A 14263-nucleotide genomic window follows, 5' to 3' on the forward strand; every position below is an offset into this window, starting at 1 on the left:
CACAAAGGACTTGGCAGCTCTCAGCCCCAGCTGCTGAGCTCTCTGCCTGTGCTGGCATTGGAGCCATGTGGTGTGGGCTCCTTGCAGGTCCCCCCCTTGTCCCTGTCCCCAGGAGAGCTGCCTGTCCCAGCCAAGTGAGGCTGAAGGCTCCTTCCCATGCGCTGAGCAGGAGCCCTCGCTGCCAGCTCAGCTCAATCTCCTCCCTGGCTGCTGGCAGCACCACACCAAGCTGGTGTTTTGCATCGTGTCCCACACCCATCCCGGCTGCTGTGGGACCCCAGGGGAGGGGAGCTGCCTGAAGGCACCAGTCTGCCCCTCACGAGCTGTCCTGCCCCCACACAACAGAAATGGGAGACCTGTGTTAACCTCTGTGCATCTCCAGCACCTCCTCCTCCTCTTTCTTGGCTCTTTTTTTTGGGACCAGACCCATCCCATGCCCCAGCAGTGATGTCTGAGCTCCTGCATTTTGTGCATTTTGGCTGCTCTTGCTCGGACATGCAGCTCCTTTGCCAGAAATTGGAAGCCCTGATGCAGGTCCCTCGGGCTCCAGCTGTGCTGCTCCGCAGGAGCTTTGTGGGGCAGCCAAGGAGGAGAGGAGTGCAGGGCAGTGGGATGCAGCACGGGGCTCTGTGCAGGAGCAGGCTGCTCTAGGAGCATCTCTCCTCCCAGCTCCTGCGTGCTGTGTGGTTATCTCCGAGCTGGAGCAGCGTTCCCCATCCATGCCCCTCTAGGAAGAAGTGGCCCAAAGGGCTCTAGTTTCTCCCATTTCCTCCTACCCGTCTCCTACAAGGATGACACGCTGATGCCCTCTTGCTGCGAGCTTCTGAAGGCACAGCTGAGTCTTCAACGGCATCAGCCCCAGCAGCTGCCCATCACCAAGCCCCCCTCTTGTCCCACACCCTGCAGGGTTACATCGGACCTGGCAAGGAGCAAGTACTGAAAATCTCCTACCTGCCGGGAGTGCCTGGAGTCTTCTGCAAGACTTTCCAGATCCAAGTGGGTCACCTGGAGCCAGAGAAATTCACCCTGAAAGGAGAGGGGAGCTTTCCCAGGATCTACTTGGATCTGCCCAGGAATATCAAAGGTAAGCGCTGTCCCTGGCCCCAGGAACGTCTCCTGTTTTTCTCCCATGTTGTACGCCCAGCTCACACCAAGTCTGGAGGTTTCAGGGGTGTCAGCCCCCGATGCTCAGCCCTCTGCCTTCTTCTTGAGTCTCTAGCAGAGGAGGCCATGTGGCTTTGCCCCAGGAAACATCCTGCAGAGCTTGCCAGCATATCTGTTGGCTGGAAAGATGATAGCTGGACAGAAATGCTCAGGAAAGCTGTAACACAGAGCAGCAGGGCTTTTGGCAGGGGCAGATTTGCATCACACTGTGGGGGATGATGTGTTCCTGTGTGGGGAGAATGGTGGGTAGAAGTGAGCATCCCAAATCAGAGAGGAAGAGCAGCATCCACCTGCCCTAGACTGCTGGCAGAGAGGACGTCAGGGGAGAGGAGAGGGGCTTCCCAGCTTAAATGGGATTGGCCCTGTGCCCACACCTCTATTTGTTGGATGTTTTCTTCAGGACATGAAAAATATGAGAAAGTCCTCCAGGAGGCAAAAGAAAAGATGGAGAAGGACGAACAAAGAGATGAAGCCATTGTCCTGGGGGAGACCACGGCCACTGAGCTGCCCATGGATGACTCAAGCACAGTGGTGAGAACGGCTGCTGCTCTGTGTGGCACATGCCACCCTCCTGCTGTACCCCACACCCGCAGCAGAGCCGTGCATGTCCCACCAGCACTTGGGACCTTCCTGGCCATGCATCATCCCAGCATCATCCCGGGGGGTTGCTCAGGTTGCCCACCTTGCAAGTGTCCTGCTAGAGGCTGGGGTTTGGGTTCCTAGTTGGGGTTTGGGTCCTGCATCCCTACTTCACCCCACTCCTGAGCTGCCACAGGCTTCCAGGCCAGTTCACAGACCCTTCTCCTGCTGCATTTGTTATTTGGATGAGAGAGTGTTGAAAGCACGGTGCCACTGCGTGCTGTTGGAGCAGGTAGGAAACTTGGCAGGGGGAAACTCGAGTGAAGGAACCTGGAGCCAGCAGCCTGACAGTGCCCTGGGCTTGTGCTGGGAGCTTCATCTCCAAAAACACCAGCTTTGTAGTGGCTCCTGTCTCCAGAGAGCTTTTGTCCAAGATGCTGTGGCACCGACTGAGCGCCACGAGGTTCCTGGCTTGTCTGCATGTTTGTCTGGCCAGATCAGCTTTTATAATAGAGACCGGGCAGGCGAAGATGCTGAATTCATTTCCTTTGACATAAGGTCCTGGCGAAGGGAGCAGGAGGCACTGCAGACCCTGAGACAGGAGGACCTCATCTCCCCTGTCAACAAGAGCAGGCTGGGCTGGGGAAGGACTTTTGCCAACCTCTGTCTTTGCTCCCCTCAGCTCAACACACGGCTGCAAATGCGGATGGAGGAGATGCTCATAGAAGAACACACCTTGGAGCAGCAGGAGCTCATTGCCTCCTGTCCCCCCGAGGATGCGGTCTTTGACCAGCGTGCTCGTCGGAGGCTCCTCAGGTCAGTGGGGGATCCTGGTCCCCATCTCGGGGTGCCCTGAGGGTAACACCCAGCGGTGCTCCTCTGCTCCTGAGAGCTCCTGCAGAGCTGGGATGAGCTGGGGACTCCAGGAGGGTTCTGATCCTGAGGGGTTTGAAGTGTGGATGCCTGAGTGTCATCCCCTCTGCAGTGCCACCCATGAGATTTGGAGGTGCTCAGCTCCACACAGGCTCCATTCTTAGCCCTAAGGGGTCTCCAGTGCAGACCATTAACCCCACCCAGGCACGGTGGGCACCATGGAACCTCTGGAAGAAGCAACTCACAGTTGGTGTCGTTCATCCAACAAATGGCTGAGGAAGGAGACACTCTGCAAAACAGCTCATTTTTGTGTTTCCCTGAGTGAGATTGCTCTAGAAAAAGACCTTCCCACAACTCTTGTTGGTTACCGTGTTTACTGGTGCTGCTTTGGGGATACAGGTGGTTGGTGAAGGTTTTCTGTGGGGCCAAGTCTTATTACAAGGTCCTGGAGCAATTTCATGCGTAGTCTGTACCACCAACTCCACCAAGACCACTGGAGGTCCAGTGCACTTATCTGCAACAGCTTTTTGTAGCAGAGAGGCTGTGACCAGTATCCACACACACGCCCTTTTGAATGTATTTCCTTTTGATTTAAGACCTCATTGCTAGCTCTGGTTTGAGGATTCCTGCTTATTCCTGCTTTCAGAGCCCAGCTGCCCGAGTACATCCTGGACTTTGGCTACGTCGTTCTCGGTAACATCCCCACGCACATTGTGAAAGTCACCAACACCGGGCAGTTCCCAGTGTCCTTCCACGCAGATGGACGGGTCCTGCGTGACTCAGGTACCCAGGGCTGGAGACCCTTCATGTGGGCTCAAAGGAGCCATCTCCCAAGGTGTAAGCCACTCGATATGTGGAGGGATTTGTGTGCTTGTTTGTACAGCTTGTTCTTCCTCAGGACACCATGCCCCGTGCTTTCGAGCCTGAGTTCTTCTGGCCAGAGACCTGGCCTGTCCCTGACTGCCCTAATGCTTTGCTGCAGGGGTGAGGTGGCCCCATCACCTCAGTCACCTCTCAGCATCTCCTGCTCTTGGGTGCCACGAGCACCACCTGAGGCTTTGGGCACTCTGTGGGCTTGTGTTGCAAACAGAGGGACCCTTTGTGGTTCAGAAGTGGTTTGGTGTACAGTTCCAACTGCCAAAACACTTCTCTTGGTCCTTAATTGAGGAAACAGCTTGTGAGGTCTTCTGTTGTATCAAAGGAGGCTTCCAAATCAGGGTTTGAGGTAAAGCTGTAGTTCCATCAAACCATGAGTGCCTGAGATGGTCAGGTGCCTCCTCCAAGTTGTCATCAGGGAACAAAAAGAACTTCACAGAGCATCCACACCTGTATGGCCGTAGCATGCTGGGGCCACATTTCCTGTCTCTTGTGTGTCTCAGCTGCTTTATTTTCATCTCTTGAAGGTTTCACTGTGGAGCTGGACCGTGTGAGGAACCTGCCGTACTGCGAGACCGAGACGTTCGAGGTGCGCTTCGACCCGCAGAGCGCCAGCGTACCGCTGGGAGCAGTGGATGTGCTCCTGCCCATCAAGGTACCACACGCTCCTGTGCCCATGCCACCTTTTTTGGGGGCCCACCTTGGAGGGGACACAGCAGTGGGTCTTGTCTGTGCTCTCAGCTGGATGCTCTGCTCCTCGCTAGGTAGCAGGAGGCCCCACGTTTCACATCTGCCTTCGTGCCACGGTGACTTTGCCGTCCCTCAGCCTCTCCAGGGACAGGCTGGAGTTCTGCAGTGTGCAGTGTGGGCAGTGTCGGGAAGAAACCATCCAGCTCCACAATCAGTTCCAGGTTCCCTGTAAATGGTTCATCACCATAACAGAGCCTGTTAAGAAGGTAAAGCAATGACAACACAACATGTAGCTTCTCAGCTGCGTTTCCTTGGCCTCTCTTGCCTTTCCTTCCCCTGTAACTGACTGAGCACTTGGGCTACAGTTCATGGAGGGGACAGAGTGAGACTGGTTCACCTGGACCAGTTCCCTGGCTGGTGCTGCCCTTGTTTGCCACCTCCACCCCTTCCTCCTCCTCTGAGGATGGAGCCTCCCTGTCCTCAGCACTGGGGCGGTGCAGGAATGGTGGGTCTGTCCTTGCAGATCCTGCCATGGGGTTGGTTTCTGTGCCCAGGTGGACAAGCATTTGCCAGCAAGCGTACGTCGGAAGCTGCAGCAGGAGGCGAAGGCCAAGCCCTGCGTCTTTGAGGCACTGCCCTTGGCTGGAGACCTCGCGCCGGGGCAACGATGCAACGTGCGGGTCAGGTTTTCACCCACAGAAGAGGTGAGAGGGGCAGGTGTCTGCCACAGGATGGGCAGTGAGGTAATGAGAGCCCAGCACAGGGAGCAGGGCACAAAGTCAGCCTCCACCACTGTATTTTGCCTTCCCAAAATAGAGCTTTCACCTGATCACCATGGCTTGGAGCCTGACAGCATGTGTCAGTATGTACATGGGTGTTCATGTGCCTGGAAACAGCCCCAGGGATGCTGCAGTTGCTAGCTGAGATGTAACCAGCTCACTTCTGGCTTTGAGCAGAGCCGGGCACCAAGCAGCATTGCTCCTAGCCAGCAAGAGCCCATCTGCCTCTGTCATATAGCTGATGTGTGCCTGATAACTCTGTGTCTGGGCATCATCACCTCAGCAAGGAGGTGAAGCAGCTCCTGGGCCTGCAGGAGCCTGCTCCTGAGGACCTTGCTCCTGGGCATTGCACTCCTGTGTGACTAGCTGAAAGCATTTGACCGACTATTTTAGAGCCACCTGACACCAGGGCACCCAGTTGTACTGCACTCCTGCTTCACCCCAAGCACCCAGAGCAGCATGCAGATGCTGTGTGCTGTAGAACCCCCCCACTATGAATAAATGTGTTTTCCACTCACCTCAGAAGTACCAGTAACACCCCAACCTTGGAGCAAGGGTTGAATTGGAGTCTCTGTCACCTGGGACTACCTGTAGGAGCCTTCTGCCCTTCTCTCCTTCCAGAGATCCTACAGAAGCGAGCTGAAGGTTAACATTTGCCAGAGCAGCCAGCACTTCCAGCTGCCGGTCTCGGGGCACGGGCTGGAGCCACAGCTGGAGTTCAACCCCCCAGTGCTTGAGCTGGGACCAGTGCTGCCGTACAGCAGCGGGGCGGAGGGGACAGTGGTGGTGAAGAACCCATGCGAGTTCCCCATTGAGTTTTACTCCCTGGAGTTCGACCAGCAGTACCTCGCTGAGGAGCAGGTGAGGAGGTCTGGGCCCCACGTGTGCTGCCATGGCCTCATGGCACTTCATTTCATGGAGGCAGTCCCCACTGGTGGCCTTTCAGGGTCAGCCAGCTCTGCTGGCAGGCTTTGGAGGATCTTGATTAGTCTACGATGGGTGGAAGGATCAAGGGAGAAGATCTAGGTTGGCTGGGAAAGTGGTTCATGTAACGGAGGTCTTCATGTAAGGGCTGGTTTCTCTTCCCCACATGCACAGATTCTGCGGGTGCTGAAGGAGTACGATTGCCACAACACCCTGCTGCTGCCTCCGCGTGCCCCTGGCGAGAAGCTGCCCCCAGAGGTGCTGGAGTACTACCAGGAGCAGAAGAGGCTGCAGGATGAGCAGGGGAAGCCCAAGCCTGGGGAACCAGCAGGCCAGGACAATGGTGAGGCTCTGGCACTGGCTGCCCTGCATGTGGGCGCAGCAGGGGGACCAGCACACGTATCCATGAACTCATTCTCCATGGAGGCAGGCTTCAGTCTGCCTTCAAGCATTTGTGCTCGATGGAGGGATTCTGGGGTGAAAGTCTGGTTTGTGACCTGCATCTGCTACCAGCCCTGAGTGCAGCCACAGCAAGCTCATCCCTGCCTGCCATGGCCTGGGAAATACCCTCTAAATAACCAGAAGATCCTCTTGTGTCTTAACCACTAAGAATAAGATTGGATGAGTTCTTCAGCCAAGTCTAACATTACCAGCTATCCTATTTTAAATTTTCTCCTTCCCAACAACAAAAACACAAGCTCAAACTTCCCCAAAGGGCAGAGGAATCTTGGACAGGCTTCTATGTGCCTCGAGCATCTCCCTTCTTGGGGAATTTTTCACCTTTTTGCATGTGGCCATGCAAAGTGACGAATGGCAAAGAGCAGCTTGCCTGGCCATGTTCCTCACCATCTGCCCTCTCTGTGTCCTTCTTCCTCAGCAAATGCCGAAGACATCCAATCTCTCTCAGATCAAGGAGGGAAGTACTCTGCTGGGATTGTGCACACCATCTCATCCCACAGCTCCATCATTCCCTTCTCCATGTTTGATGAAAACCAGTCCACCAAGGTAGACTCTAAATCTGAATTGGGAGAAGAGGAGGCGGAAGGTCTTGAGAAAAGGCGCTGGACAGGTAATGACCCTAAGATCTTTGCCTCTTCTGTGTCCATAGAAGCAGAAGGGCCTCCATGGAGGTCTTTGGCATCACCTCCCATCACTCCACTGCAGCCTCATGACATCTTCACTTTTGCACACAAAGTCTGTAAGATCTTGACAAGAGTCTGGTGCAGGGACAAGAGAGAGGCAAGGGAGATTGTCCCCAGCTTTGCCAAATGAGCACCTCCGCCCCCAGGAGCCGCTGGGATGTTGCTGTTCCCTTGCCTTGGCAAGGCAGTGCTTGTTCTGTGTGACCATGGTGGCTAAGGGTGGCTTTCGGTGACCTCCTAAGGGCAGAGCTGGAGCTCTTTGACAGTGCTGTTGTGGAGAATTAAAAGCCCAGCCAGGCGTAATATTCCTAAATCACCCAGCTCTGCGGCAAAGGAGCCTGGAGGAGGAAAGCCTCTCCCTTGGGCCTCTGTGAAATGTCCAGCTCTGTGCGTGCCCTGCTTACTCAGAAAGCCCTGGGGCTTTGGAGCTGTTCATGGAAGGAGACTTGGCCTGGTCCTCTGAGGCCCCTTTCTGCCACCCCGCTTACCATAGTGTGACCGGGCACCATCAGCAATGCTCAGGACAGACCCCAACCTGAGCAAGCCTTAGGGAAGAGCATGAGGAGTCCCCATGCATGGCGTTGTTTCATGCATCCTCCTCTCCCGGGACCTGAGGGGACGGGGAAGAAGCCCAGGACCAGTGGCATGCAGCAGACTGACTCGTGTGCCCGGTCCTGCCCAGCAGAGCACTGGCAGAGCACCAGCAGCAAGGACGCCGCGGGAGAGCTGGACGACAGCCCCGTCTGCAGGGCCATCGCCCGCCACCTCGGCCTCGACATCTCTGCAGAAGGCCGTGCAGCCCAAAACCGCAGAGGGATCGTCATCATCATCCACGGGGCACCCCTCACGGGTACATGTGATGTGGGGAACCGGGCCAGGGGTGTCCCGGGGGGCCGTGGTGCTTGGTTGGTGGGCTAAAATGGGCAGACCTTGGATCCACTGTGCATGACACAGCCCCAGCCTTCTCCTTAACCATGTCTTAACCCCAAACCATGCCTGGGTGTTGCACGACCCCTCTGGGACAGGCTGCCAAACATCTAGGACAGGAGTGGAGCACTCAGGCAACCACAGAGGACAAAGATCCCCCTTTGGCATGATCCCTCCATCCTCAGAGGATATTTCTAAGCACATCCAAGCTGCCTCTCTCTGGGTTTCCCATAAAGGAGTGACTCAGTGCGAGTGTCACCACGCTATTCTTCCTCTCCCTCCAGGAAAGACGTCGGCAGCAGTGGCCCTCTCCAGACACTACGGCGCGGCCTGCCTGACCATCGACTCGGTGGTGACCGAAGCCATCTCTGACAGGAGCAGCTCGGCTGGGCTCCGTGCACGGGAGCTGTGCCTCAGGGCAGCCATAGAGCAGAGCCACAAGGAGACGGAGGACGCCGGTAAGGCCTCTGAAAGCTGCCCCAGCCACCCGCTTCTTCTTCCTCCCCTGAAGTAGAAGTTTGCCAGCCAACGGCTCTGTTAGGGTGCTGTGTGTAGAGATGTAAAGCCAACTCATAAATCATCGCTGGTTAGGTGGAATCTCTTTATGTTAAGGCTCACACAGGGATGCTTATTCTTGCCCATGGGCTGCTTAGCACATGTCCTTTTTCCCAGGAGTGGTGAAGCACACCTGCATTCTTCTCATTTTTTTTTTAATATTTCCTCAAAGCTGAATTCACCCTGCTCCTCACGGCCATCAGGCAGAACTGCTGCCCGTTTTAACGAGGAAAAAGCCCTCTGAAGTGGCTCATTAAGCACTAGATGCCTGACTTGGAGCGTGGTTTCACAAACATGAGAGAAAGGGAAGAATAGCCTCCCCGAGGAGCTTCAGATCAGAGACATGCTGAAGATCAACTCTTTTCTCCAGAGATTTTTCCTGTATATGCTACCGGGTCACGCGGCTCATGGATGGTGTGCTGTTCTCCACACGAGACCAGCAACTTTTAGGGTATTTTATCGGGCAGCTGGTGCTGTGAGCTGTGCAGGGTGAGGCCAGACCCTGCCTCTGGAGGGGAGGACTTGCACTGCCAAGTGAGGGAGGAGGCAGGATGGGTTGGGATATCCAGCGAGGAAGATGTAGCTCCAGTGAAGATGGCTGATGGCAACTGGGGCACAGCTGTGTGTTACAGTGCCCAGGGGAGAATGCAGGATGGCTGCAAGGTAGGGAAACGGTGCTCCTGGGTGGCCAACCCTTGGCTCAATCCATAGGGGAGCTACCATGCAAACGGTGTGTACTGCATGCAGACCGCCCTGTTTGGTAGGAAGGACACAGGGCTGTGCATTAAACCTCTCTGCCTTGAAATCCAACGCTGCACTTTACCAGCAGCTTTACCTGCCGAGCTTCTGTCTCCTCCACAGGTCAAAGCACGGAGGCGTCCCTCAGCTTGCAGCCCAGCACTGAGGCCAGGCACAGCCCGGCCACGAGCCAGTCCAGCTCTGGGGACAAAGCCAGCCAGCACTCCATCGGCTCCCGCAGCCGGGCGAGCGCAGCAACAGGCAAGAGGAAGATGGATGGACACGGGTCCCAGTCCCAGAAACAGCAGCACGCGGACCTGGCAGGCTCATGGGTGATGACACCAGTAATGCATGGGACCTTTCAAGCTTTGTGCTGGCTGAGACCCCAGCTCCAAGCAGATGGAGCTGCCTGCCTCTTTTCCAAAGTGTTTTATTTTCCTTGTGATGTCTGACACTGCAGGGCTCCTCCAGTTCTCACCTCGTCTCGCTGCTTCCCTGCTTTCCTTCGCAGCAGTGGCTGAGCGTCGGCGGCAGCGGTGCAGGAGAGATGGGTTTGATGAGCTGCATGCTTCCCGAGGACTTGCTGGGGGCCATCCTCTCGGAAAGGCTGCAGGCATGGCATTTCTCCTCTGCCTTTGGGGTCAGGAGGGTGGGGGGCAAATGATAACATCCCTGGTGCAAAGAGGCACGGGGATGCCTTCAGGGACTTGTTGGAGGGAGTGCTGGGTGGCCAGCAGCATCCTTGGGTGAAGCTGCAGATGCCATCAGGTGCATCAGCTCCAAGCTGATGGTCAGCATTTGGTTTGATTGCCAAGCTGAGAGCCTAATGCGTGCTGCTACTGACTCTCTCTTCCTTTTTGGCGTTATTCACAGCTGAGTGACTGCTACCAGGGAGTGGTGTTTGATGGCCTGGAGACCCTCTTTGCAGGCAGCATGGCGTCTGCTCTCATCTGCCTGCTCAAAGCTGCCAGAAACCGGCCTCACATCTATTTCGTGAACCTCGTCCAAGATTATGCCTCTTTGAAAGCCAGAGAGGCGGCTGCAAAAGAGCAGGAAGGTGAGAACCATCTCTGTGCCCCTCAAATGTTCTCTCTCAAGCCCTCGGCCTCATCCATGTGTCCATCTGGGTGTTGTCGATGGAACCTGTAAGAGATGTTTTAATCCTTAATCCCTCTTGTGGCTGAGCGTCTAAACCCCGCACAGGGCACGTGAGGCACGCAGGGCACAGCAGCAGTTTGGGGGATTCTCCAGCCAAAGCAGGGGTCTGGGCTGCCCACTGCCTCCTGGCAGGACGTCCACCTGGGGCTGGGCAGGGCTCTGAGCCCTCTCAGCTCACCCAGAGCAGCCAGCTCTGCCTGCAGCCACTAACCATTCCTCCCCTGGCTTGTGCGGAAGAACGGGAACAGGAGGAAGCTGCCAGGAGGGAGAAAGCACGCCTCCAGGAGATGGATGAGGAGGAGTACGATGCCCTCACGGAGGAGCAGAAAGCTCAGTTTGATGACAGTATACTACAAGTCCAGCGTGAGAGGAAGAAGAGGTCTGTAAGCTCCCCAGTAGTGTCCCTGAGGGGTTTCCCTGCTCCTGTCCCACATAGGACCCCTGAGCACCCACCTGATGCCCTTTCCCTCCCCACACTGGGTGCCAGCAGGCTGCTGGAGACCTTGGTCCAGCTCAGAGGGTTTTAAAACACAAGCCAGAAGTGTCACTGCAGTGCCAGTTCCACCTCACCAGTTCCCAAGGGGGGAAGGAGCTTTTCTCCAGGGAGATGAGGACGACCTCTCCGTTATTTTAGCAGCAAGCCCTCCAGCTTAGGCCCTGGCTGCAGGGAGCCGGTGGATCTTATCAGAGGAGCTGCACAGTTTTGACCCAGACTTGGCTGGCCCTTCCTACCTTTCCTCAATTCAGGTGTTCCCAATCTCCTCAGGTTGAGGGAAGCCCACAGAGGTGGTCTAATGGCTCTGCCTGTCCTCAGGGTCAGTGAATGAAGCAGGGGACCAGCTGGGGTTGCAGCCAGCCCAGCTTTCTGGTGGTGACTGTCAGGGATGTTTTCTGTTTGGTCTGCTGAAGGAAGATGGAGCGGCTGGCTCGAGAGCTTGAGGAAAAGCTCAAGCAAGAACTGGAACGCTTGAGGGAGGAAGAAGAGATGAAGAAGAAGTCCAGGCGGGGGAAGAGAGAGCTTGGGAAAGAAAAAGACAGTGCCTTGGGGAAGAAAAGCCAGCACGGAGGCAGACAGGTGGGTGGCTGTGTTTACAGAGAGGAGAAAAGTCCAAAACAGAAGGACCCTCTCGTTGAGTTGTACCACCCCACAAGAAGCCACACACTTCTGTGCCCGGGGACGGGTTCCTGGCCGGGGAAACATGGGGCTGGGCTGGGAAACCACGCTGGTTGATCACAGTGCTTCTCCACCAGGGTGTTCTGATCTCCACCTCGATCATCACCATCCCACAGCACTGGGGTTGGTGCTTTGAAGTGTTCACTTCTTTTCCCCTCTTCTCCTGCCCAGAATTTGACCACCTCCACCAGCAACACCAACGTGTCCACCAGCAACCGCTCGGACATCAACGAAGGGGTAGACAAGAAGGGGCACCTGGACTCTGTTGCAGGTGACAAGGAAGATAAGAAAAAGCGGAGCAAGGTTCCCCTGACGGATGGCAGCACGGGGTCAGCTGGGCAACCCACAAAAACTGAACAAGAGGAAGCCAAGCAGAAGACCATGAGTGATAGCGAGAAGGTCTTGGCCAAGAGGTTTAAGATCTATGAGGCATCACAGAAAGACATCGCGTATATTTTGTCATCCTGGGACAGGGCTCAGGGCATTCTGCTGTCCCTTCTGAGCCAAGAGGAGGCAAGGCACCCAGCAGAAGACCAGCACCCACCTCTCTCCAGCCGCAAAAGCCGGAAGGACAGAGAGAAGGAGCGCCAGGAGAGGCTGGAGAAGGAGCGGGCAGAGAGGGAGCGGCTGGAAAAACTGAAGGCTATCGAGTGCAGGTTTTCTGGGCCGGATCGGGAAGGTGCAGACTCGTCAGCCAAGGGCCAGGATGTTGGGGTGCCTTGCTTGGACATCCAGGTGCTGAGTGCAGAAGATGCTATGGGGAAGATCCTGGAGAGTGGCAAGCTGCCCACGGCAGAGGAGGTAAAGCCCCTCGGGGCCCGGGTGCTGAGGTTTGGGTCCTGGTGCTTTGTGTCCCACCGGGTGACATCAGCACAGAGCCTTGTCCCAGGCTTGTTCCACCGTGGGTCCTCAGCAGCCATGTGGCTGGGGAGGTTCTCAGTGTCCCTCGTGTGGGTGGAAAGAGGGAGCACTCCCTGTTCAAGCATCTTGTCTGTTCCAAGACTTTCCTGGTCTGCAAATCATTAAAAATGGTCCCAGAGCAGGGTGACTCGTGGTCATTGCTTCCTCTAGGTCCCACTCATAGGTCCTGGCAATGCTTTGGAGACTCCCCACCCCACCCTACCCCACCAGGCATAAAAAAGCACAGTACTCCATATCAAAACATTGCCAAAAGTTCAGTGCCTGTAGGGAAAGTGTATGAGGATGAAGATGATGAAGGACAAACAGGGTTTTCTCTTATCTTTTAGATCCTGGATAGCCTGGGACTGGGTCCCTCGGGGCCTCCCATTCCTCCTACCACATTTTACTCAGTGATCCACTACCCAGAGAAGAGGGTGGCCCCTGCAGGAGAAGCCCTCAAGCACTTCATCCTTGTTGCACCAGAAGGTGCGGTGGTGGAAGAAGAGAAGAAGGAAACGGAGAGCCTCATGGATGCTCCCATCACACTCACTGTGAAGGTGCCAGGGCAGAGGGCCGGGCTGGACGGGGTGTGGAGGGTGGGCGAGATGGAGAAGGAGGGCTGCAGGACAGGGATGTCTCAGGGCCAGTCTCACTTCTCTCTCCCTTTTCTTCCTTGGTGCCAAGGCGTCGGAGGAGCAGGTCACCCCCACCAGAGGCCGGTCGAGGAAAGAGAAGGCTGAGGGCATCCGGGAGGCTCTAAAAGAGAGGCGGAGCTCTGGCCGGAGCAAGAAACATCCCCAGGGACTGGGCACGGGGGCACCACCACCACGTCCCCCTGAGGTGGACCAAAGCAGCGTGGACTTGGGCCCACCTCTGGGGAAGCCCCTCAGGTGAGCCCCAAGGGCAGAGGGAGGCGGTGGGCGCGCTGGCCGTCCCACCAGATGGGTAGTCCTGGGACAGTGAGTCCCCAGCCCTCCTCCTGCTCTAGTTTTCTCATTAACAACATTTTGAAGCATCTTTTTTAACCACCAGGCTGAATAGCTTCCGGTGGATCATGCCTGCCCGTGGCCAGGCTGAACTGAAGGTCCACTTCAGCTCCACGGTGCTGGGCCAGTTTGACCAGACGCTGCATTTTGAGATCCTGGGGACAAACCGACTGCACCAGCTGCACTGCAGGGGCACCTGCCTGTACCCCACCATCAGCCAGGACCCACGGTAAGGCTGCTCCGTACGAGCCTCCTGCTCTGCCTGTCCCTGCCTCTGGAGCTGGGGCTGCCCGTTGTGCCCCAGTGACCACCACCCCACCACCTCGTGGCTCCTTTGAGCCCCATCGTGTGTTGCCTGAGCACCCAAGCATCTCATCCCGTGCTGGGAGCGGGGAACCCCAGCTGCTGCTGAGGGCTGTGGCTTTCTGGCCAGCTTTTCCACTTAGAGTTTCTCATCCTTTTGCTTTTTTTCCCTGTCCAGGCTGGTGTTTCCTCACCGGAGGAAGAGCAAGGCAGATGGTGACATTGTTTTCAAGCAGTACATCATGAGCACGGGCGTATTCCACTTCGGGCCACTGCTCTGCGGGAAGTCCAGAGACTGGTAGGTGCTCCCCAGCCAGCCATGGGCAGCCTGGTGCCCCCCACCAGGGCTGCATGGCAGTTTTGGAGGCACCCTGTGCCCTCCCTCCCCATCTCCAACTCATCACTTAGGAAAACGAGCTTAATAGCAGACTGAATGAGCAATTATTCTGTGGATGGTGTTGGAAACCACTGATTAATTTGTAATGTAGTCAGGCT

The 14263-nt window shown here is 56.2% G+C and overlaps 1 protein-coding gene across 7 annotated transcripts in view; it reads left to right on the top strand.

Annotated features, from left to right (window-relative positions):
• HYDIN (HYDIN axonemal central pair apparatus protein) overlaps positions 1 to 14263 on the top strand; it is a gene marked incomplete at its 3' end in the record, with an annotated part of 119477 nt that overhangs the window by 81874 nt on the left and 23340 nt on the right. For all 7 annotated transcript variants that reach the window (XM_084533471.1, XM_084533470.1, XM_084533472.1 and 4 more), the window contains 22 exons: positions 907 to 1084; positions 1565 to 1695; positions 2426 to 2559; positions 3263 to 3399; positions 4020 to 4147; positions 4257 to 4448; positions 4737 to 4886; positions 5583 to 5822; positions 6060 to 6228; positions 6763 to 6954; positions 7713 to 7877; positions 8239 to 8412; positions 9371 to 9591; positions 9708 to 9860; positions 10121 to 10304; positions 10643 to 10784; positions 11315 to 11480; positions 11751 to 12380; positions 12827 to 13036; positions 13164 to 13369; positions 13512 to 13694; positions 13947 to 14066. In XM_084533471.1, the coding sequence (XP_084389597.1) occupies positions 907 to 1084; positions 1565 to 1695; positions 2426 to 2559; positions 3263 to 3399; positions 4020 to 4147; positions 4257 to 4448; positions 4737 to 4886; positions 5583 to 5822; positions 6060 to 6228; positions 6763 to 6954; positions 7713 to 7877; positions 8239 to 8412; positions 9371 to 9591; positions 9708 to 9860; positions 10121 to 10304; positions 10643 to 10784; positions 11315 to 11480; positions 11751 to 12380; positions 12827 to 13036; positions 13164 to 13369; positions 13512 to 13694; positions 13947 to 14066 (4205 nt within the window). The remainder of the gene's footprint in view (positions 1 to 906; positions 1085 to 1564; positions 1696 to 2425; positions 2560 to 3262; positions 3400 to 4019; positions 4148 to 4256; positions 4449 to 4736; positions 4887 to 5582; positions 5823 to 6059; positions 6229 to 6762; positions 6955 to 7712; positions 7878 to 8238; positions 8413 to 9370; positions 9592 to 9707; positions 9861 to 10120; positions 10305 to 10642; positions 10785 to 11314; positions 11481 to 11750; positions 12381 to 12826; positions 13037 to 13163; positions 13370 to 13511; positions 13695 to 13946; positions 14067 to 14263) is intronic.

This window comes from Aythya ferina (assembly GCF_964211825.1).
Source record: "Aythya ferina genome assembly, chromosome: 12".
In the NCBI taxonomy this organism is placed as follows: Eukaryota; Metazoa; Chordata; class Aves; order Anseriformes; family Anatidae; genus Aythya; species Aythya ferina.